Source organism: Gossypium hirsutum, chromosome A05 (assembly GCF_007990345.1).
Source record: "Gossypium hirsutum isolate 1008001.06 chromosome A05, Gossypium_hirsutum_v2.1, whole genome shotgun sequence".
NCBI lineage: Eukaryota > Viridiplantae > Streptophyta > Magnoliopsida > Malvales > Malvaceae > Gossypium > Gossypium hirsutum.
The window spans coordinates 18,831,213-18,855,756 of NC_053428.1; the positions used below are offsets into that span (position 1 = coordinate 18,831,213).

At 33.5% G+C, this 24,544-nt stretch overlaps 4 protein-coding genes and 1 long non-coding RNA gene across 6 annotated transcripts; 2 read left to right on the top strand and 3 right to left on the bottom strand.

The window, feature by feature from the left end:
- The first annotated feature begins 1,462 nt into the window (after window positions 1-1,462).
- Window positions 1,463-4,664, top strand: LOC107957948 (uncharacterized). Its single transcript, XM_016893579.2, has 6 exons — window positions 1,463-2,112; window positions 2,212-2,483; window positions 2,822-2,976; window positions 3,483-3,745; window positions 3,920-3,982; window positions 4,115-4,664. Exons 1-6 carry the CDS (start codon window positions 1,672-1,674, stop codon window positions 4,373-4,375), a joined length of 1,455 nt encoding a protein of 484 aa, XP_016749068.1. The 5' UTR covers window positions 1,463-1,671; the 3' UTR covers window positions 4,376-4,664.
- A 678-nt stretch (window positions 4,665-5,342) lies between these two features.
- Window positions 5,343-8,599, top strand: LOC107957946 (26S proteasome regulatory subunit S10B homolog B). The gene is made up of 10 exons (XM_016893577.2): window positions 5,343-5,592; window positions 6,144-6,263; window positions 6,442-6,578; window positions 6,673-6,834; window positions 6,976-7,062; window positions 7,153-7,239; window positions 7,325-7,462; window positions 7,863-8,054; window positions 8,136-8,234; window positions 8,407-8,599. The coding sequence occupies exons 1-10, from the start codon at window positions 5,493-5,495 to the stop codon at window positions 8,479-8,481; spliced, it is 1,197 nt and encodes a 398-aa protein (XP_016749066.1). The 5' UTR covers window positions 5,343-5,492; the 3' UTR covers window positions 8,482-8,599.
- A 334-nt stretch (window positions 8,600-8,933) lies between these two features.
- LOC107957947 (TLC domain-containing protein 5) lies at window positions 8,934-10,591 on the bottom strand. 2 transcript variants are annotated; one of them, XM_016893578.2, is made up of 5 exons: window positions 10,041-10,591; window positions 9,794-9,934; window positions 9,552-9,671; window positions 9,338-9,433; window positions 8,934-9,238 (listed from the first exon to the last, which is right to left on the bottom strand). In XM_016893578.2, exons 1-5 carry the CDS (start codon window positions 10,263-10,265, stop codon window positions 9,119-9,121), a joined length of 702 nt encoding a protein of 233 aa, XP_016749067.1. In that variant the 5' UTR covers window positions 10,266-10,591; the 3' UTR covers window positions 8,934-9,118. The 2 variants fall into 2 exon arrangements, with proteins under 2 accessions (XP_016749067.1, XP_040969733.1); XM_041113799.1 differs by having other exon boundaries at window positions 8,934-9,225; window positions 10,041-10,539.
- A 1,211-nt stretch (window positions 10,592-11,802) lies between these two features.
- LOC121229440 (uncharacterized) lies at window positions 11,803-12,616 on the bottom strand. The gene is made up of 2 exons (XR_005927178.1): window positions 12,165-12,616; window positions 11,803-12,075 (listed from the first exon to the last, which is right to left on the bottom strand). It is a non-coding gene; the product is annotated as an uncharacterized lncRNA (long non-coding RNA).
- A 2,258-nt stretch (window positions 12,617-14,874) lies between these two features.
- On the bottom strand, window positions 14,875-18,890 carry LOC107957945 (uncharacterized). Its single transcript, XM_016893576.2, has 4 exons — window positions 18,632-18,890; window positions 17,367-17,806; window positions 16,835-16,866; window positions 14,875-16,706 (listed from the first exon to the last, which is right to left on the bottom strand). Exons 2-4 carry the CDS (start codon window positions 17,701-17,703, stop codon window positions 15,759-15,761), a joined length of 1,317 nt encoding a protein of 438 aa, XP_016749065.1. The 5' UTR covers window positions 17,704-17,806; window positions 18,632-18,890; the 3' UTR covers window positions 14,875-15,758.
- Window positions 18,891-24,544: the final 5,654 nt, after the last annotated feature.

Consider the following 24,544-nt stretch of genomic DNA (forward strand, 5'->3'; position numbering starts at 1 on the left):
TAACTAAAATTGAATAATAGCTAAAGATTGTTTATTTATTGTTATTTAATGATAACTTAAAAAAAAAGAAAAAGAATTGTTATTTGATGCTGAGTTCTTATTTTATTTTTTTAATTGCTATTGCAATTTGAATTATGGTAATACCACTGAGTATGAAATACTCAGCGTACGGTTGTTTTCGTGCGCAGGTTAATAGAAGTCTAGTGTCCTGGTCCAGCATCCGAGTGATCCTGACTCCAGCAAATTTTGGGTGATGTTTTCTTTCTTAATTGAAAGTGGCATGTACTAGGTGTTGTATAAGTTATATAGATGTACTTGTAAAGTTAGTTATAAGAATGGTATACCATATTTTGTTATTAGTTTGATAAAATGGTAAATATTATATTATATAATTTGGTATAAGTTGGAATGAAAAAAAATGAATGAAGTTATTAGTTAATTTGGATTAATATTATGAATGTTTAGTTATTAAATGACTATGTTAATGAATTGGTTATGATTTAGATATATTTAGGTTTAAATTGTTTTTGATTGTGCCATTGGTTTTGGATTAGTTGGTTTTTGGTTTGAATTTGTAGGGGGTTTTATGTAAAAATTAAGAAGAAATGCTGTCGAAATTTTTGTAAAAAAAATATATATATATTTCCCTGAATACTCGAACAAGTCCCGTTTCATTCCACTTAATACTTGTGTTGGGCTTCGAAAGTCCATTATAGGGACATAATTCTTCAATATACTATGAATGTTATAATAATTGTAAAATATCCATAAGTTGTCTGATATATCCGGTAATGCCTCGTAGCCCTGTTCCGGCGACAGTTTGGGGTTAGGGGGTGTTACAGAATCAAAGTTTATTATTATCATAAATTAAGTAGAGTTATATCCACTGAATCTTAAGATATTATTGTTATCAATACTGAAGGACGTAAATTTAAACATTTTAAAGTATTTTTTTTATCTTATTTAGGAATTCTAATAAGTGCTCATTCATACATTGAGTTAATATACATTTTAGGATCTGATCTCACATGGGGTTAGAATTTTTCTGATCCAATCAAAACTTAATAATTATTTTCACATTAAGACTTGAAGTAAGTAATTGTTCTTACATTGAACCTTAAACTTTTTTTTTTCAAGTTAACTCTTAAACTTAACAATTGTTTCTTAACTATGATTGAATTTTTTGTCTTTTTTCTCAAAAAATATTAAAATTTAATTTGACAAAAAAAACTCAAGTCTCTATATGAAAATAATTACTAAATACTGATTTAAATAAAAAAATTTAAACGAATAATTGTCTAGGTTTAGGCCTCAAAATTTCATTAGAGTTAAGAGGAGTTAGTTTATTATATGGATCAAGATTTGGGTTGAAAGCATCCAGCACACTAGTAGTCGGATATTGATCTAATAGCCCAAAAAAGCTGGATATTACAAAGGGTAAAATCCCAAATGAAAGCCCGCAAAATTTCACGTCCAGCGACAACGAGACTGAGCTGGGCTCGTGCTTTTGGTCGAATTGCTTCTTCAACCAGTGAAGCAAACAAGCAAATCGTAGATCCTCGAATCGAAACGTGAATTCTCAAGTAGTTCAGGTAATTCACTGCTGATATTCATTTGTAGATCGAGAGCAAAGCAGTAGTAAATTAGCGAAGCTAAGCAATATTTGAAAGAATGGGTAAGCAACCCAGCGCATGGATTACAACCCAGCAGAAAAAGAGATGGCCACTGATGATTCTATTACTCCTTTCTCTATCAACGCTCATGGCCTTCCTCATCAGATCCACCTTCGATTCTTGCAGCAACGGTTCTAGTAACAATGTCGGCAATTTCATCCGAGAAGGACAAGCAGAAGAAAAAGGGGGTACCCACCATCAAGTTAACCACAATGACGAAGCACCGACTCCAAATCCTCTCGATTTCATGAAGTCAAAACTCGTTCTCTTAGTCTCTCACGAACTCTCCCTTTCCGGTGGGCCTTTATTGTTAATGGAACTTGCATGTCTGCTAAGAGAAGTTGGCGCTGACGTTGTCTTGGTAACTAACCAGAAACAAACCGAATCTGATGACATCATTTACAGTTTAGAACATAAGATGTTGAATCGAGGGGTTCAGGTAATTCTTAATTTCTTGGTTTCTTTGTTTTCTTCTGTCTTCAATGCAAATGTTGTTTCTAAATTTTAACACATTGGGTTTTTTCCAACTTTTATCAAGGTTTTCTCTGCCAAAGGTCAAGAAGCTATAGATACTGCTCTAAAGGCTGATTTGGTAGTTTTGAACACTGCGGTTGCTGGGAAGTGGCTGGATGCTGTTCTTAAAGAACATGTTGCTGATGTTCTTCCAAAGGTTCTCTGGTGGATTCATGAAATGCGAGGACATTACTTCAAGCTAGAATATGTTAAGCACCTCCCTTTAGTTGGAGGTGCCATGATTGATTCACACACCACAGCAAATTACTGGAAAAACCGGACTCGGGAACGATTAGGGTAATGGTTTTTGTACTATCTGCTATAAGTTTTAGGATTTTATTGTCTGCTAATGCTAATATATATGAAGATTGAAGAGGCTTTGGAGTACGGTTACGATGCTGGTGGATGTTATTGTCATATTTGGATTATAGGATTCAGATACACCTATTGACTCTATGATTTAAATATATGTTTCACCCCTTCTTTTTTTTTCTTTTTTTTTTGTTGCTGTTTTTGGTTGTTTGTCTTAATTGATACACCTATTGACTCTATGATTTAAATATATGTTTCACCCTTCTTCTTCTTTTTTTTGCTGTTTTTGGTTGTTTGTCTTAATTTTACAGTTTATTTTACAGGATTAAAATGCCTGAAACATACGTTGTGCACTTAGGAAACAGCAAGGAACTAATGGAAGTGGCTGAAAATAGAGTTGCCAAACTGGTTCTCCGTGAGCATGTTCGTGAATCTCTTGGCGTGAAAAATGAAGATCTAGTCTTTGCTCTTATAAATAGTATGTATGCTTTGGATGTATTATAAATAAAACACATGCTTACAGTGGATCCTTAGTGGTTGAAATCCTAGTTTGATTTTGTGGTTCATAGTTATTGTTGCCTTTCTGAGAATTGATTGCATGGATGATTTTAGTAATACTCCTGCTAGCAGCTTTGGTTCCTTGAGTCAACAGCCTCTTAATTATTCCATGATTCAGTTTGCATTGCAGGCCTGGGAAATTTTTTATTCTCAATGAGGTTCCCCACAGGCATTGTTGCATGAATAAAATTATTCTTGATCGGATTAGGGTTATATTTTAGAGCTTTGGTCAATTGCCAATTTCTTCCTCCATTTTCCTTGGTAGCATATCTCCTTTTGTTTTTTGTTTGTGTTCTTGCAAACACCTTGTGTTCTTTCACAACTCTGAACGGCTAAATTATTGCAGAATGTTGGAATATGTTATATAATTCGAGCCTACTGTACTGGTTTATCATCTTTTGAGCACCGATCCCTGTGCTGTTTCAGGTGTTTCCCGAGGGAAGGGTCAGGACCTATTTCTACGTTCATTTCATGAAAGTTTGAAGTTGATCCAGGAGAGCAAACTAAAGGTGCCACCAATTCATGCGGTGATAGTGGGAAGTGACATGAATGCTCAGACAAAGTTTGAAACAGAGCTGCGTAACTTTGTATCACAGAATAATATGCAGGGTCGAGTTCACTTTGTTAATAAAACCCTAACTGTAGCTCCCTATCTGGCTTCTATTGATGTTCTTGTTCAAAATTCTCAGGTATTCTCTGGATAACTATGTTGTTTATTAGTGTTGTAAGTAGTACTAATTGCAGTACCATCAACTCATAGTATATACTATAGCTTTCATTCGTGTTCCATTTCATGAAATATCTATCAAGTATGATTTGCTTTTGCTTTGCTGGCAAAGCTTACAAGTTGTTGTCACATTTAGGCCCGGGGAGAGTGTTTTGGAAGGATAACAATAGAAGCTATGGCCTTTCAGCTTCCTGTCCTGGTATGTCCTGTAATATCTAACAGAAATTCTTCTTCGCAATCTACCTATTCTCTATCTCTTTTCATTTTAACAAAGCAATGTAACCACTTTTTTCTTTTTTGGGTGCTATTGTTGATTGCATTTATTATTCAGGGCACAGCTGCCGGTGGCACCATGGAGATAGTGGTAAACGGGACAACAGGCTTGTTGCATCCTGCTGGCAAAGAAGGCGTGATGCCCCTCTCAAATAACATCGTGAAACTAGCTACAAATGTAGAGAAGAGGCTGACGATGGGGAAGAAAGGATATGAAAGGGTGAAAGAGAGATTTTTAGAGCATCACATGTCCGAAAGAATTGCCAAGGTTCTGAAGGAAATACTGCTGCACAAGGCAAAGCGCCACTCTGAGTCTTGAAAACTTTGCTTCACTGTTCAGTGCCTTCATCATCCGGTACTAAAGTTGCTCTCTGCTGTTTTTGTCAGGCATCTGATGAATAATAAACTTGAGGGTAAAATCTATTTGTATATTATGTAGCAAGTGGGGGGAAAACTGTAGATAATCATGTTATGATACCCATTTTTCATTCTTTTTTACGTTTAAATTTATTCTTTTATACGTAAATCTAGAGACAGAAAAATTGTGATTCTTAAATTGGTTGGATTCAAGATTCCCAGTGCAATGGTTGATATATTTCCCCTTGAAATGGTTTAATTGAGGATTTAAGTTTAAAGATTGGAGATTTTTAGATTTTGTTTAAGTGCATCATCCCATGTCGCCTAAGCCTTTTCTCTACTTATGAATAAAATGAGTAATGGTGGATTAATTAAGTATAGTTTCCTCTTCCTTTTTGCAACAAGTTTTCTCTTTTTTACTTCTTTGTATAACTTTGTTTTTACAAATAGCAAATAGGTAAAATCTATTTACTATAAATTCAATTTAAAATTATAAAATACTCGTCGCCCAAAAGAAATAAATTTAAATATACTTATTTTTAATACGGTTAAATTATGCCATATGTTCTTGTATTCTTTGTAAATTTGGGATTTAGTCTCTTTATTCTTTTTTCGTAATTTAATCTCTCTCTACTTTTCAAAATTTAAAGTTTAGGTCAAATTATTGAAACTAAAATTATTTTATTAAATTCAGGTTTATTGCAATATCATTTTCTTAGTTACATTGCTATCAAGTAAGAATTTTTTATTTATTTTAAAATGTCATACCAATCAATTTAATAAAAAAAGTTAATATTCTTAACAATTAAACTTAAATTGTAAAATTTAAAAAGTAAATAGACTAAATCGAACTAAATTCCAAATTTATAAAGAGTTTTAGGCATATTTTAACCTTATAAAATCTAAAAGGGAAATTTTAGCCCAGGCCGCTTTCAGAATACATATATATGCATACCTGGCAGAGTTTACAAAATACAAATAGCCCCAATCTTGCACAACCCCTTGCTCAAGGAACCTTGGGAAAGCCCAGACACCAAGCTTTCTTCAAAGTCGGACCATTTCGATCATAGATTGTGACAATGAGCGACGGAGAAGACGCTGTACGACGCCGTAATGCTATTGCGGAGTACCGGAAGAAACTGCTTCAACACAAAGAGTATGAATCAAGAGTTCGAGCAGGTATTCCCCACCTCTTCCCATAATCCTCACCCTCTTACCCCTAATTGGGGTCACTTTTCTCTTTTCCTCGTTTTGCATTTAAATTATTGTTTTTTTTTGCGGTTTGCCCATTTACGATTTAGGATTTAGGGTTTTGCTTCCACTATCGGTTATATCAGCTGCTTCGTTGTTTTACAAATATTTCTGCTTCGGAAGTTAGATCCTTTTTTCCTGTTAATTCTAGAGGCAGCTTGAGTAGGTAAAATTTGGCGAGAAAGTCTTAAGCCTTGGTTGCTGCGATAGATAACTTCTTTGTTTTCAACTGAAATTTTGTTTTTCAATGTCTTCGACTTGGGTTGACGATTGGATCTTGTTTATGTTGTTGATGAAGTTGAAATTTTGGCTTTCTGGTAAAATAAAGTAGTTAAGAAGAAACAAAAGAAAAGGATGTTTGTAGCTTTGGCTACAGCTTGTTGTATTAGTTGTTTGAAGACCAAATCTTTATCTTTCTTCTTAATATAGTGCATACCTAACATAGTTTTTGACTTGTTATTTCGCTCTTGAATGTTAAGGTAGGGAGAATTTGAGAGCTGCGAAGAAGGAGTTTAACAAAACAGAAGATGATTTAAAGTCTCTTCAGAGTGTTGGACAGATCATTGGAGAAGTTCTCAGGCCTCTTGATAATGAACGCTGTAACTACTATTTATCCCCTCCCTCTTTTTAATATAAAGTTCGTTTTTGTGTTCTTATTTGTAAAATTGCTTAGTCTGACATCTGCATAGTCGCATTTGAAGTTTTGGCTGTTTATTGGTTCATTTTGTTTTAGAATATATTGTAACTATAAATTTGGATGTCTATATGACATTTCAGTGATTGTTAAAGCAAGCAGTGGCCCTCGCTATGTGGTTGGTTGCCGCAGCAAAGTTGATAAGGAGAAGCTAACTTCGGGAACTAGAGTAGTTCTTGATATGACAACACTGACAATAATGCGGGCTCTTCCACGTGAGGTATTACCATACTAACTAGTTCATTTTTATTTATGATATAAAAGCAAGTTTTCTCTGCAGATATTTCAAAGCCCAGTACATCTTTTGATGACAGGTTGATCCAGTTGTTTACAACATGCTGCATGAAGATCCTGGTAATGTTAGCTACTCAGCTGTCGGTGGTTTATCTGATCAAATTCGAGAGCTAAGGGAATCTATTGAGCTCCCTCTCATGAATCCTGAGCTTTTCCTTAGAGTTGGGATCAAACCTCCCAAGGTGATTATTACTTCCAGTTTTCCTCTCTCTGCCAATTCCTGAATTTCAATGGGTGTGCTTTTGTATATGTTGATGGTTGAAGCATGCTACAGTGGAGTGATATATGGTTGACAATCCTGAAATTTCTTGTCTCCCTTGCAGGGTGTGCTCCTCTATGGACCTCCTGGTACAGGCAAGACATTGCTAGCTAGAGCAATAGCAAGTAATATTGATGCTAACTTCTTAAAGGTTAGTATTTTTGAATCTATGTCTTACCTTTGTGGTTTTCTCATCCCGTCCTTGAATGAATGAATCTAACTTTTTCTCATCTGAGACCAGGTCGTTTCAAGTGCAATAATTGACAAATACATTGGAGAAAGTGCAAGATTGATACGAGAAATGTTTGGATATGCACGTGATCACCAAGTGAGAACCTGGAGTTATGAATGTTTGCTTTTGTGCTTCTTTGTATCCATTAATGCCATTCTTATATTTGCTTCTTTGTGTTCAGCCTTGCATCATCTTTATGGATGAGATTGATGCCATTGGTGGACGCCGTTTCAGTGAGGGAACGAGTGCTGATCGTGAAATACAGAGAACGTTGATGGAGTTACTTAATCAGCTTGACGGATTTGATCAGCTTGGGAAGGTACATAATTTGGTCATGAGCATGGTACAAGTTGTGATTTGAACAGATATTCTATATGCTATAGTTTGTAATCTTATATTTTGAATGCTTTCCTCACAAAGTGGCTAAAAGGGGGGGGGGGAGTGTTCTGGTATCGTGTCTCTGTAAACTTCCAAGTGCCTGCATATTCCACTCTAGTACTGCAGGATCATAACTTCTTCTTTATGGTCCTTGAAAAACAGATCTACTTATTAACATCTACAAGTGCATGCATGGTGGATTTAATTATATATATTTTTATTTTATTGCGTTTATTGTTTGGAGCTGAAAGTTCTCTCAATGCACCCCTAATTGCTCCCCGGTACATTGGTTTGTTTCTATGTTCCCGAAATCATTATTGAACTTAAATTGTTTCGTGTAGGTTAAAATGATCATGGCCACAAACAGACCTGATGTTTTAGATCCTGCACTTCTTCGTCCTGGGCGGCTAGACCGAAAGATAGAGATTCCATTGCCAAATGAGCAATCAAGAATGGAGATCCTCAAGATTCATGCTGCTGGCATTGCCAAGCATGGTGAAATCGATTATGAGGCTGTTGTTAAACTTGCTGAGGTTAGTCAAAGGTGTGGCTTGTTTCTGTTTCATGGCTGTAATACTCATCACTAAGATTGTTTTTCGTCCTTATTACTTTAGGGCTTTAATGGTGCTGATCTACGAAATGTTTGCACGGAGGCTGGAATGTCAGCAATCCGTGCAGAGCGTGATTATGTCATCCATGAAGATTTCATGAAGGTATATATAACCATGAAACTTGAAAGAATGCGTTTTCATTTGTGGCTTATGTGCACTAGTCTAGAACTCTGTGGAATGGAGAATTTTCCAATTCCCAGTATACTGGCGTTATGAAAAATTGGACAACTGCTTATGTCAATGATGGGCTTTCTTCTATTTGGTTAAATTGCAGGCAGTAAGAAAATTGAACGAAGCTAAGAAACTGGAATCAAGTGCACATTACAGTGCCAATTTTGGGAAAGACTAGAGGTTTTCTGTTGGACAGTGCATTATAATGTTGTCATAATTACAGCACTCTAGTCATATTTGTATCATGGACCCCTTCTGCATGTTTCTGCATGTTTCAGGAAATTGACTTATTTTCATTCTGGAGTGATTTAGTTTGGGCTCTTAAATGAATTTATATTTCAATCTCAAAATTTTCAACGACCACCAGTCTCTTTATTATTGACAGTTGCGGGTTTCAAGATGAAATGGTGGGTTCTTTTCGTACATAAAGTTAGGTCGTTGCATTGATTATTCTATGATTATGCTATCCACAACCAACTTATGGTGCATGTGGTTTTTTTAACTTCAATCCGCATTTATGTAGTTTTTCCTTCTCTGGTATACTAAGGAAAACTTTCCTTGATGGTACAGATTGATGAATGAATCAAACAAAATGTGCATATTGTTCGCAAGTAAAAAAAGCCCATCAAATTTACAAGTACAACCGAATAATTCATGATTTGATTTTTTTTTTTAAGTCTTACATAGAATCCTGTATGTTTACGCAGTATATTTCAATTTTCAACCCTTAATAAACTATCAGCTGTGTGGATACTTGAAGTGAATAAGATACTGAATATTTTATGCAGCCTAGTTCACTAGTATGTAACACAGCTTCAGTCCAATTTTCCAGGCATGCCCACCTGCTTCCTTCTTTTAGTAAGCTTGTACTTCACCATCTTTACAATCTTGTAGAACCAGAAAGTACTCACTAACTGAAGTCCTACAGCCATTGCCTTGAGTAACAACACGGATACGAGTTGTCCATTTCTTGATATTAATTTATCTATTTATATAATAGAGTTGGAAAGAAGGGGGTAAGTCGCAAGTAATACCTTGATAAGTAGTGGGTTATTAGCTGTCAGAGTAACGAAAGTCAGATAAGGTCCACCCACCATCCTTGCTACTGAGAATATTACAGCAAATAGGACCTGTTCAAGTAAACAATAACGTACATGACTACACAAATATATTTTAATACAATTTGAAAACCTCACAGAACATAATTAAATGATAGCTGCAGGCATCACGAGGAAATTGGAAACTAACATCAGCTGCTAAATTGAGATCGGTGTCCCTGTAACCGAATTCTTTAAGCAGTTCCCTGGCGTGGAGTAAAGGACTTGAGATCTCCGTTATGAATATGGCAGCAACTTGTTCTGATCCACACTGCATCATAACTAAATCTAATCACGTACAAAGGATGCATGGGCTAACACAGATTACTCCTGTAAAACCATGCCCAAAGAAAATCCGCCCAAGGGGGAAAAAACAAACATAAAGGTGAATACCAATTGAAAGGCAAGGCCAGCTGCAAGACCAACGATGCTGACCAAGTGATGAACTGTGTTGTCAAGAGTGAATTTGACGTCAAAGAGGCAGCAGATGAGGTCATATATAAGATAAGCTACGGTAACAGCCAAAACTTGCCTCTGTCAGCCATTCACAATATTAATTCCTTCCACCATTATGTTTAAGCTCTGCTATAAATAAACAAAAGGAAAAGACATGAACAAGTTGCTTTTGCTTGGTACATACCTGCTTAGGCGTAGAAGCCGAAGCCAAAGGACAAACAGGGCAGCTCCAATCTTCAACAGAGAGCGAGGCTAAAATCACAGCCAAAATCCCATGGATTGTAGAAACAATGCGGTTGCAAAGTTCAAAGGAGCGGTCGGAGAAGATTTTTCGGACAAGTAGAAAAACTGTCGTCCATGAGATCACTCCCAACACAATCAAATTCACAATATCGTATTCCTCCCCCATGTTCAAATCTCAAAGCTAATAACCCAACAAAGCTGAATAATGAAGCCAAAGAAAGCTTTTTGAAAACCTGAGTCAATAAAGAACCCAAGCCCCAAGGATAGATGCAAAATGAATTGGACCAATCTCTGATCTGTTCTAATTTATATTGAAAGCGGAAGGGAAGTTAACAGTCACCAACCGTTTCTCTCCATTTAAATGCCATAAATGATGCCAGTACTTTCCGAGTGAACATTGACTAGCTCATGGCATCTTCTGGGTTTTAGTTGGCAGAACATCCCAAACTCTATTTGGTTTATAGCTTAATAATTTATACATATGGTTCAAAGTGAACATCATTTGGTTCGAATATTCCGATTTTTATATTTATTTTAGGGGATAATCATTTAATATCTTTTGACTTATAAAAAGGAAAAAAGAAAACTTAAGAAATAGTTTTCGTAAGACCGTATAAGTCATCATCAAAACAACATTAATGATCAACTAACCGGTGGCTGAATGGCAATAATTTGTGTAGGATTAAGTGTATGACTCATTTCTTCTCTCTTCGTAATAACATTATCAGCAGATAAGAAATAAACACCTTTATTTTTCGGAATTAAGGTCAAACTTATTAAATCAACAACATCTCTCTCTAAATAAATGAAAATGAGACCTAAGTCAAGATAAATAGGATACTAGTGAAACTTTTTTGTAAGATAGACGATGCAATGTGTTCTTAGACAGGGCATAGGTTAATGATTTCGAAATTTGAAATTTGAATTTTAGATTTTTTTATTTTATGAATTGATATTAATTTTAAATTTTAAATTATTTAAATTCATATCACATCATTATAATCTATTGTACACTAGTTAATATTCGATATATAAATTTTAATTTTTTTTATAATATAGATACACTGATGTTATCAAATTATATATCATTAATAAATCAAATATAAATTTAAAAAATATAATAATTAAGAAGAGTGAGAAATTTTGGTCAATTTTGTAAAGCTAAATTAAAGGTGTTTTGTATATTTAAAGTAAAATCTTAACTAGCGTTCCATGCCATTTTCATGAATTGTACATAATTAAATACCCCAATTGTATTCGATATTCCCTACTTTCACCAAACAAAAGTTTAAATTATAAATTAGTCTCAAAAATAAAATAAAAAGTCTAATTTAGGCTTCGCAAGAAGATAATCGAAAAGATAAAAATTTTAAAAAGTAAGAGAAATAATATATAATTCTTTCCGTTGTGTACTTCATAAAAAAAATTTAAATAAATATTCATTCATTGCTTTGTATAATTAAAAATTGAAAATGTTAAATATATATATATAGAGAGAGAGAGAGAGAGAGAGAACCTTAACTTATATTTCTCATATATTTTTCTTTTTAACCCTTTTTCCTTTCTGCAAAATATTCTTCTCACTTTGTATTTAGTGAATCAATCTTTACTTAATTATAACGCCGTAGAAAGCCTTCAATTTAATCTAAACTAGACCGTGGCTAAGAAATTCAAAGCTATACACTGTACTTTGAATCCAAGTCTAAGAAATTTTGCAACTTTGACTGCTGCAGAAGATATGTATTCATAAATATAAGCTTTGGAATTTACTCTCCTTTTTTCTATCATTTTGAAACATGAGCTATCCCAAGTTTCTATGTACATTTCCGTGGTCACAGTGCGAGATTTTCCAAGGATGAAACCAGTGAAACTTCATTATTCATGGAAACTTATTGAGGTTCATTGCTTTCACTGTCGAGTAAGAAGATTATTTCTTTTCTTCAATATCATGAATCCGAGGATGCTTTCTGTCATGCCTGAAACAAAATTAAGAAATTAGATTAACAAATAAGCAAATGAAAGTATAATACTGAAATCATAAGTGTTGAAGAAGTTGGTTTCTTACTGTGCAGTAACATTGTGTAATAATTTCTTCTAGTCTCCCGGGCGACAGAGTGCTCCATGAACAATGAGCCCTTGCTGCCTCTCCTCCAAACTCTCTATGCGCTCTCTGGTAGCGCGAATGTTCGCTTCTTTCCTTGCAAGATCTATTGTTCTAACACTTCTCAAAAGAAAGTTTAGCAATCGCTCTTGGATTTCATTTTGCAGTTGCCCCATTTCAGCAGCAATTGCAAATATATATCAGTTAGAGGGTGTATAATAAAAAAGAATGATATTTGAAAGAGGAGGTTTAAAAGAAAGTAATTACAATATAAGGGGTATGTTAAAGCTTTAATTTAAACAAATTGTTTGAAGGCAGTTAATGTTATTCAAGATGACTATTTGGGGTATTAAATTTAGTATTGATTCGACGAATATTGGATAATTTAGCATGTCCTTAGGGAGAGAATTCAAGTTGTTATCTCATTTTTTTTATTTAACAAAAAATTTAGACATTACTTAGCAGGCAATTATGTTAGTTATAAGGTTTGAACATTACAGGTTGTAAATAATTTATTTGCCAATGTAAAGTGAATTAAATAAAGAAAAATTGAATTGATTGAGTATTAGTTTGATTGATATTTCTTTATTTAATGAAGAAATTTTTAAGTTCAACCAACCTATTTTCAAAATAAGAAGTGGATAAATAAAAATTGTGGGAGACTTTTATTTATTCATCATTATAGGCAACACCATCCATATTATCTATGAGATTCGAACTCAAACTCTACTTATGATTTTTTATTTCTATCTCATTACTCTTGTTTCAATTTTATTTCGTATTTTATTTTAGCATATCGATTTTTTTTTTACTTTACATCCAACCTCTCTCCTTTTTTTCCATCTATATTCTTTTTTTTTTCTTTTTCATTTTAGGTTCGAATTACGCCTATTTTCACATCTAGGATTTACATATATAACATATATTACTGTCAAGGGTAAATTTTTTATTTCTTATTATTGAGCTTATAATATATAATATATAATTTATATTAGATGTTAGAATATTAATTCTATTATATATTTATCTAATCTATTATATATATTCTAATATATATTAGTATTAGAATTTATTTATATATTTTATTTATAATATATTAAAATATTATATTAATATTATTTTTATATTATTTATCTATTTCTATTTTATTTATTTCATTGGTATTGTTGTCAATACAGGAAAATGTGGGTTTAAATACGTTGAAGCGCATTATACTCCTATATATATGGATTAGGGAGGAGCTTTGGTAATTTTAAGTATTTTGTAACAGATTTTACATTTTTTTTTTGAGAAAATAAAATTACAAAACCAAATTTTCTGACTTGAGAAACACGGCTTATATTGTTCCTATTTATAGAGCTAGCCATCAACTTTATAACAGCTAAAATATTAAGCCTTTTAATTATTTTAAATAAGTTTTTATTTCAAACAAAAGATTACTAGCTTTAGATGGTAATAAAAATTGAAGCTCAAACAAAAGTTTACTAGGTTTAGATGCTAATAAAAATTAAAGCTCAATCAAAAGATTACTAGCTTTAGATTCTAATAAAAATTAAAGCTCAATAACCTATTTGATGTTAATAAGATTTATCGAATCAGTTTGAGGATTTTTTAAAATTATTTTAACGTTTAGAATTTGATAATTCCACACATAATTTGCTTTGTTCCTAACTCCTAACCGCTTCTCTTGGTATGACATATAACACAGTAAACTTGTTTTTAACCTTATTCTTTTTTACAATCTACTACTCAGCTATGAATAAAATTATTGTTTTGATAATCAAATCATATAAAATTATAAAATAATCATTAAATCTATCTATTCATAAAGTTTACATCAATCATCCTTTAAATGCCATTAACCACTTGACTGGAGATATGACATATTTTATATATAGTTAATAATTAATTTGGCTGCTAAATTATAGCTAAAATGTTAATTTGATTCTTTTATAATTATATAAAAATGAACCCAAAAAATATAAAAATATCTCTTTTTTTATAAAAATCTGAAAATTAAAATTTTTAGAATTATAAAGGACCAAATATTATATTTTTATAACTTTTTGGATTCCTTGTAAAAGAATACAAAAATATCATATTGATATTTAAGTATAGTTTAGGGGTCAAATTAAGTGTTAACCCTATATATAACATATTACATCATCATTTTGCTAATGGATTAACAACAGTTAACGGACGGGTGACAAACAGTTGAATGACCCTTAATGTAACCTACCCTTCCTTTTTCTACAAAAGGGAGAAAATTTGAGTTGTCCAAATTGAAACTCTAGACTTAATTAAAGTGTAATCTCGAGTCCAAAATCAAGTAATAAAAATCTAACATTGAGGGAAGCTCAATTGGGTTTGGTTACTAAATTAAAAAAAAAAAATCAAGTCCTATAATTTCATACTCAATTATTTGTACTTGAGCTTAAACATTTGTTCAATACTAATTAAAATAATTATAATAAAAACACTTCATCAAGTTCGTAACAAACCGAGCAAAGGATTATGATAGCCGAATCTCAAAAGCTGAAACTCATCTCAACAACAACGATTTAAGTTGAATTCTAGCATTTCGATTCGCAAGAAGAATAATTTATGGGCACAAATGTGTTGTTTGCACCTTATTGTAACCATTTATCCCAGTATGCTGCAACAAGTAACTTCGTTTTGTTCTCAACTCTTTAACCATTCATCTTATTTAAGAACGTAAAAATAAAATCGATTAAATTGTTAATTCTGAGAAACGAGTTTCTAATGCAGTAATGCAGCTTCTTTATCCTAGTTATAAATCCAAATTACAGAGCATAATTGACCAAATGCTGAATGCAGCAATGCGAACCTTAGGTTCTGAAAATCGAGAAACTAACGGTGCTCTTTTGAAGACATTAAGGTCCCGCACCCTCCATAAACTCCACCCGACAGACACAACACGCGACATGAGCACAATTTACTGTGTCATAAATTACAGCAAAGAAGAGTTAAAAAGGTAAAACACAGTGAAGTTCTTAGTAAGTCACTTTTCCTAATCAATTCAATGCTTCATTGAGGACAGATGCCTGAAGGTCTAAGTTCCTCAGTATCAGTCATTCGTAATGGGATGTAAAACCTACAAAGAACAACCATACTTGCTATCCGGAAATCAAGAAAAATAACTTTCATTTCTTGAGAAATATGAACTCCCAAACTCCCACCATCGGATATCTTGGTTCCTACTGAATTCCAAAACTAAGCATTTAAATTTGATCCAACTCAAAGTTCATCACACTCATGCCCTACCCACCCCAAAGCAAATGGGCAAACAGAAGTAAAAGGGCTAGAGTTATAAGGTGGGTCGTTATCGGAAATTTTCTGCCTATCTTGTTGATGGTATTAGCTTGAAAAGGGAAAACCTCTGACTTAATAAGCTGAGACTAGGTTGCATTAAACCTTGGAAGCCTGACTCGTACAAACCCTTTGAAGTAAGGGGAACAAACACATATTTACTGACAGTAATGAACTTTCATGATGAAACAGACAGGCTCCTCACCTGATGCCAGTAGAAGAGGGAATTCAATCTTTTCGATATCTTACCCAAAACCCCTTCTTCCTAGCAGAGTCGTTCTCTGATAGCAATCTACCCCACCTAGACCCAATTGAGAAGTGGCGTTTCAAGAAAGGCTTTGCCAAGGAGCTTCTCCGGCTTGAACTGGGTTCCAACTTTGGAGTTTTTCCTTCTCGTTTGGTGTTTTCTAGGTGTTCAATATCACTACAACTACCATCAACAGAATTATCTATAACTCTATTCTTTAACAACTTAAGATATTTTGCTTTCAACTCTGCTTCAGCTTTTAAAGCTTTTCTGCACATCTTTGAGACCTGCTTTTCTCCAACCATACAAATTGGGCAGGCTGGGTCAAATCTGTCAGCCTCCGGTGTCATCAACTCCAAGCATTCAGCATGATAAACATGTCCACAGACAAGCACAGAAACCACTGAAATCTCATTGCTACTCCATGAGGATCTCTCAGCTAAAAGCTTCGAGCAAGCACCACAAGTTCGTGCATCTATGGAAGGAGAGTATGAGAATCTGCTGCTACATCCACTTATCTTGCCATAACCAGAACCTAAGTGTTCGCTGTCAAAAGACCACCTTTCTCTTTGAGAAGAGGCCACAAGCTCTGAAAATGTGCGCATGGACCAACCATCAGAAGAACCACCATGAGATCCAACTGTTAAGTCATTGCTACATCGGGAAAGGACAAAAGAGGACCTTGCTTCAGACATTGAATAATTATTTGGCGACTTCAATCCTAGGATTCGACTATCAGAAACCTGCCTCAATAGCCGTTGCCCAGGTGAACGGTGAGCCCGTCGTGATGAGGTTGAGTTTGGAGGAAGCAAATGAGCATGGCTAGAGAACGTGTCTGTTACTGGTGGTGAGAAAGATGAAGGCATGCAAAATGAAAGCTTTGGTGTAGATGAATCAATGATATCGGGCAATTCTACCAAATTCTTTATCTGAAATATAATCAGAAAGGTATATTAAACATCAGTAGAAGAGGCTAGTGTATTACCCAAAGATACAGAAAATAAACAAGCAGAGAAGGCTATTCAACTAAAGTCAGTATCAACTAAATCAAACTTACATCAACCGAATAATTGCTTCCTCTTGATATGTCTGCACCAACAACATAAAACAATGTCAAACACAACACAAACATAATTACAAGATAGAGGGAACAGACTAGTAGCTATATTACTCAAAACAGTATTGGGAAAAAAAGGATCAACATAAAACAATGTCAAACACAACACAAACATAATTACAAGATAGAGGGAACAGACTAGTAGCTATATTACTCAAAACAGTATTGGGAAAAAACGGATAGAAGTAGACAATAAGGTAATGCCTGCAACTTGAATATATAAAAACATGCTGTTTTATTTAGATTCTAACATGCTACTCTGCCCGTTAAAGGTTAGGCATTATCAGTCGCCTAGCTGTTAGCAGTAAATGAGATAAGAAGACCATTAGAACCTTTTGCATTTCCAGACTAGTAGCTATAATAATAACATAGAACAGAATTCTAGAAAAATTTCCTAAACCCCCCATGTATAGTCAAGATGGTGATACAAAAAGCTATCCTTTTAGGCTCTTTCAATTAACATGTGATTTACCTGAAGGAGGGGTCATCATATTCCCACCCATTTCTTCATGGACTGGTGATTTTTGAGAGGTGGGTGTTCCATAGGTCTCAATCTCAAGAGGACTTCCTTGATCAGAAAAATTACCTCTATCAGAGCCTAATGTCCCTTTTATCTCCATGCTAACATTTCGGCTAGTTCCATTAGATACCTGATAAGAAGGCTCATCAATTTCACCAGCTACACGCCTTCGATTATCTCGGCAGAAGCTCCATGATGGTGAACACCTCAAATTTCTATGCGAAGTCTCACCTCCTGTTCTGTTTGCAATGGTTCTGTCCCTTGCAGCAACACAACAAGCGGAACCCATGGTCACACAAATACCCAAAAGAGAATTTATTCCGAATTTGCAACACCGATTCAAGCTACGAACTCAAGGCAAATACCGCATAGATGATAAAAGAGGATATTTCCTGTTTAAAAAAAAAAGCGCAAAGTTTAAACTTCACAATTAAAAATTGCAAAGATCGATTCAACAGACAGCTTAAACTAACTTAACAAACTTAAAAGATACTAAATTTCGTTTTCTAAGAGCATTTTTTCTGTTTTATTTCATTTCTCTCTAAACTCCAAGATCAAAACCTAGGATAAAAATTATTTGATAAAAAGAATCCCATGAACATCAGTTTTAAGAAAAATAAATAAGCAGTTTATAAGAGTACATTACTTGGGAGTAATATACAGGTTATTGTATATTCTCAGTTTGAAGTGATTTTGGAGATCAAGAACAAAAATAAATAATTTTTTTTAATTATTAATAGCAGATAGCAGAGTTGAGTAAAGTAAAACAGTAGCGAAAATTTCCAGACAGTGGAAAGCATCTTACTTAATTACGCACTAACTGGCTTTCCCCCAAAACAAGAATAAGAATAATGTAAACTAAAACATTTAAGTAACGAATATTTGCAGAATTAAATTCTCAAAGTTCACAACTCGAAAGCATAGTTCTATTTTATTTTTTTCACAAAGAAAAAGGCATAAACTCAAAACAGTAAAAATAAAGAATCATTGGTTCGGAACATTTACTGTCGTACTAAAAAAAATCGCTCACAAGTTATTGAAAATCCAGGGAAAAAAATTAAAAGAAGCTCAAATAAGGGCGCGAAAACGATATCCTTTTCTACTCCATTCTCAGAACTGATTTCAAGCTTTCAACGTCCCAACAATATCATCCACACAAAAAAAAATAATAACATTAATTTTCTTTTTTTTTTTGAAAAAAAGGGAAGAAAACTCACGAATTGAATAATTAGAGAAGCATGGAGCTGAAGAAAAAAGAGAAATAAGAGATTCGAATGGCGTCGAATATTTCAAAACGGCGGTTGGAGAGGAAGACGACGGTCGCGACGGGAACGAGGGAAAAGAAATTGATGCGTGAAAAAGAAAGTGAGAGAGTCAAGGGGGAACGTATGGGGAATTGTGTCTCGTCTGAATGTAGTGCTGCTTCTTTTTCCGCTCCCCCTCTCTTTTTTTAGTTTACTTTTCCTTTTTGTTTTCCTTTTCTTAATTAATTCTCCTTAAATTTTATTTCCCACTATAAAACGACAAATAAGAATTAATATAAATATGCTGCAGCATTTTTTTATTTTTACGGTTACTTTTTTTTTTGTATAATTATATTTCCATTATATTTTATATTTTAAGGTTTTTATATATGTTGGATAATACCAAATTTGGATTTTCTTATTCTTTAATAGTCAGTTAAATTTTTAAAAAATAGCTTTTAGCTAGAATTATAGTCACATGTTTTTTCTTGTATCAAATTATTCATATAGCCACATGCTTTCTTTTCCTACCATTTACGATTTATATGAAATATATATTAATAAAAGAAATGAAGCATGAAGATGAATAATTGAACAAGAGTTGCTGACCACTATTTCCTATCATCCCCTCTGGTGGGTCCGAGACATTGTGAGCTTTTGTAAATGAAAGTTGATACAGACCTTTGACTCACTTTCACTTGCACATTTTCAATCCTCTTCCCTTTCCTTCTTGTGAAGTATCATTTCTCTGCAAAGTGTAACGGGTGTTTTTACTAATTTAGGATGTATAATAACATAAATAAATTCATATTCCAAAATTTATGTAATACAAATTATTTTATCATCTATTAGTAAAGTTTTTAAACTCTACAAATTTATTTCTCTAAACACAGACAAAAAGGATATTGACACAAAAAAGGGCATGCAACTTTCAAGGAATTGCATGGGAATAGTTTCATGTGCAAAGCAAAAATCTCTAATAAAACCTTAAGATAGCATACCCTTGCATTGGATATATCAAAATTTGAAATCCTCTCAGTAAAGAGTAAAAGTATAATTTTATCATCTTTTAAAAATCCCCTACTACTTCGAAAAACTCACGTACAGGTGGTGGAATTGTTAGCCCTTCTTTTAGCTTTGCTCCCAAATCAAACGCTCTAACCATCAGAGAAGGAAGACATACGATTGTGATGAGTAGAGAAGAGAATGAAAAAGTCAAGCCAGAGAATGAAAAATAAGCAATAAAGCAAGAGGGAGAGAGACTAATTGCCGAGGCCATAAAATCCACTAGATGCACTTTCCTCAACCACTCTGATGATGATGATGGTACCTCAACAAGATCGTCGCCAGAAGCCACAATTGTTTCCCAGGCGGTAGATTCAATTCCATCTAAGGAAATAAAGAACAAAAACCCCATGAAGAGGAGGAAGCGACCAGTTGCCTAGCTACACAGGTTGTTCATCTACTAACCCTTATAATTCTAAATGCATTATCATTCCTCTACTAAACTCATCACCCTCTAACCTAATGGATACATATCAATAAATAACTAGACAAACTAGAATGAGAATCACCCCCGATGAATATCCTAAAGTACAGGTTGATGGAAATGCACTACAAAAACTTTAGTTGATAGCCACCTTAATAAAAGTGAAGGATTCAATCTATAAGCTTTGTATTTTGTCTCAATTCCCTGTTGCTGGTAAGTACATAGTGCTTCACAAGATAGAATTGAATCCAAACAAGGAACACATGAGGGAATGGGAACTGAACAGGTTCACAAGGTATTTGACTTCACCACCCTTCAAAGGACTTATGACGATCCTTGCATGACATTGTAGAGGTGCATGGTACTATGATTTTGTTTGAACAGTGCAGGAAATGGTTCAAATTCACAACCCACAAATTTTAATCATTATCAAAACTAGAGTCCAAGCCTCAAAAGTGCTTGACATTTTGGATTGACTTTAATTTGATGGCTACTTTGAAACCAAATATGGTTATTGTATCACTTAGATTGTCTTCATAATTGTCGAACTTTGCACGATCAAACAAGAGTTACATGCAACCATCAAGGTGCATCCTACCAACTTTTATTGGTTTTTATTTACCATATATGCAAGCCTTAGAATTGGAAAACATAAACTTCTTTAGGAAAATCTTTAAAATGTAGCTAGACACCATAGCATGCCTTGGTTAGTCATTAGAGATTTTAATGAAATTCTAACTTTGAAGGATAAGTGGGGAGCTTAACCACCATCACATAGAAGAATGACATAATTTCATAACTATCTAAATGAATGAAATCTCATTATATATGGGTTTCAAAGGACCTAGATCACATGGTCCAATTTAAGGGAAATGAGTAAACTTATCTCATTATATAATGAATGAAATCTCATTATATATGGGTTTAACAATAGAAATTATTCTACAATGAAGCATCTATGACTCAACTTCCTCGAACAAGATCAAATCATTGCCCCTTGTTGATCTCCCTTATAACACCCTTCGCCCGATCCAATCGTCAAGTCCAAGTTATAAGATGCTACTGTCGTTGTCGGAGCAACTATGAACATTTGATAATCAATTTACTCTATAATACATGCATTCATATTCAAGTCGTCTCATAATTACATTATGCGATCTTTTTTTAGACTTATTCGAGCTTACAAAAGCTCATTTACTAACACAATATTAAAAAATGACCAAATTGTAATATTTTCAAAGTTTTCAAATTAGATATTGATACCCCATAAAGGTACTAATACCATTTTAGCCTTCGATGTTTTAGAAAAATTTAAATGAAAACAAATGTATCGATACATTATCTCTGTTTTAAGTTTGATGTTTGAAAATCTAAGGAAAATCACCAATGTACCGATACCCTTTTTTAAGGTATCGATACCTTTATATCAAAAATATCAAAAACTTACTTTTTGGTACCTTTTTCATGCCAACTTAACATTTTCATCTAACCTTAAGGTTTCTTCCCCATAATTATCATGTAGAACATGCACATATTGTCATCGAACATAATAACATAGAATACAACGAACCCTCAAATCATATCATGACTAATTGATGCATTTTAACATGCAACGACGATTACTCATACTACCATGCATACATGTCATACAATCCCATTATGAATCAAACTAGACAAATTGGAGATTAGAATCTCACCTCACCTTCTTATTCTTGGTAGCTCAGCTTGTCATTTTGCCAGAGTTTTCCTTCATCCTGACTGCAGTTCCTTATTCCTCTAATGTCAAACATGGCTCCTCACGATGGTAATGACATGTAAATCCTTCCACAACTACCTCATCTTTCTAAGGGAGAAGAAACTTGGTTCAGAGGAGGAGAAGATGGTGAACAGAATTATAAATAATTATGTTTCCAACTCGTCCAATTTATACCTCTTTGGCACGATCTCTACATACCGTCGTTACCACTCAATCCTAATTATTTTGTCTTCCACTATGGAACCAGTCGGTTCTAATCCAACAAAACTAGTTTTGAGAGCCAACTCTTCCTTAACCAGCCACTTAAGTTTCTAAGTGCCTTATTAGTGTCCATGAATTTTCTACTCCTATTTAATAAAATCCTTGAATCTTCCTCGAGTTCGAGTATTTGGGATATCCAAGTGTGACAGATATAAAGAGGGAATAAGAGTTAAAAGAATTAGAATTCACATCACTCGAAACCTTAAAAGTAATCCTGGAAACCTTAAAACTTTTCTTATAGATGGAGGTCATGATGAACTTTGTTGGAATTTTACTAAATCAGGTCAATTTTCACTAGCAAGTGTATATGAGTTAGTCGATAGCCAATTAACTCAGTCACTACCCCTAGATAATTTAGAATAACAATAAATTCCCATACAAAATCCAAATGTTCATCTAGGAATGCTTCAAGAAGATACTCCCAACCAAAGATTTCTTTATTCATCATAGCTTCAAACTACAAGATACAAGGGATTTCACTTTTTTTTTTATAAAAACCAACTCAAAACAATAAAATGCATTCTCCGTAAAAGCCATTTTTCTAGAAATTAGTGGTAGTATAGTTGGATTCAAACATTAATGTAAATAAATGGTCATTAATGCAAATAAATGGTTTCTCAAACCCAAAATCCACTGGCTAAAAAATTTTGCTATTAAAAAATGCCATTCTCTTTCCAAATAATCCCAAACCTTATCACATGTTCGCTAAGCTCATGGAAAAAGAAACAAAATACTTTGCATTTTTTGTCAAATTAAAGAAAATCAGTGAGCCCTTATGCGTCCCTATGAGATGGCAAAATTTGAAACTTGGATTTGTTAAAATTAATACCAATGGCTTAACATTGGGAAGTCTAGGGCATAGTGAAGTTGGATCAATTATTAGAGATCACGTTGGAATGCTTGTGCTTGGATTGTTTAGGCACATCCTAAGAGTTTCAAGTGTAGAAGTGGAATTGTAGGCTTTACGTTACAGTTATAATATCACATATCAACAAACTTGCTAAAAATTAAGTAGAAATTGATGCATCTGTTGTTATTAGCTTCATTGAAAATTCTTGACATGTTAAGCATTTGTTGCAACCTTTAATTGATGGTTGCATGACTCTCCAATATTGTTTCCAGTAATTGACATTGAAGCTTATTATATATATAGGGAGGCTAATCATGGAGAGAATGCCATGGCATGAAAGGAAGCAATTCTCACTTGTCGTCTTACTCAAATTTGATTTTATTAGGAACTTTTTGTGAATTTATAATAAATCACTTTATGAACTTTCTCATGTTTTGATGGTTGATGCCAATGATGTTATGGTGCATCATGTAACACCCCTTACCTGGTTCGATTGTCGGACCCGAGCAATAAGGTGTTACCGGTAATTATGAAACATTTACAAGCATATTATAATTCAAAACCTCAATAATTAATCATACAACTCATAAATAATCAAATTAACACATGTTTCAATCGATTTTAGATTAATATTGAGCTTATGAAAATTTAAAATCAACTTGGTAACATACAGGGATTGTAATAGCCCAATTTCGATGAAATCGGAACAGTGGTCTCGGGACTACAAATTCGAGCCGAAAGAAAAAATAAATAAAATTTATTTTTATTTTATTATATGATTCATATTATATTAGAAATTTCGTGCGAAAATTTTGAAAAGAAAATTTTACCGATTACGTGCTTAATTACGAGAAGACCAAATCGCATAAAATGCAAAAAGTTAGATTCTAGTAGCTAGAAGGATCAAATAGCTATTAAATTCAAAACTTAAGGTTCTTGTATGGTAATTAGACCATTAATAAAAAGTATATAGATATTTTTGGATGATTCATCCATGGAAAATGAGAAAAAGGCTAGGGACTAAATTAGAAAGTGAAAATATTAATTAATTAAAAAGATGAAAAGAAAATAAAAATCATATTTTCTCAGATTCTTCCCCGAAATAAACATGGAAACCCTAGGAGAGAGAGAGAAGAGACTTTCATGGCCAAATTGGGCAAGTTTTCTTGTCCCGTTTTTAGTAATTTTGATATTTTTTAAATCGAGATAGCCTAAACTATCTATTTGGGGGATCAATTTGAAAAGTTATCATGGTAAAAAAATTGGGTCAAGGATGTATATGCTGGAAATTTGAAATTTATAGTAGAAAATGAAATATTGATGAAAGATAAACAACTTTTACAAAGTAATTTTTCATGAAAACTTGATTTAGGGACTAAAATGAAAAATGGTGAAAATCTATGGAAAATGCTGAAAATTGTGAAATGTATGTGCTGTAAAAGTTGTGTGTATAATTCGGCTAGGCTTGGGCAGAGGGTCGTATTTCATAAATTTCATTTTCCGAGCCTAAGGACAAAATGGTAATTTAAG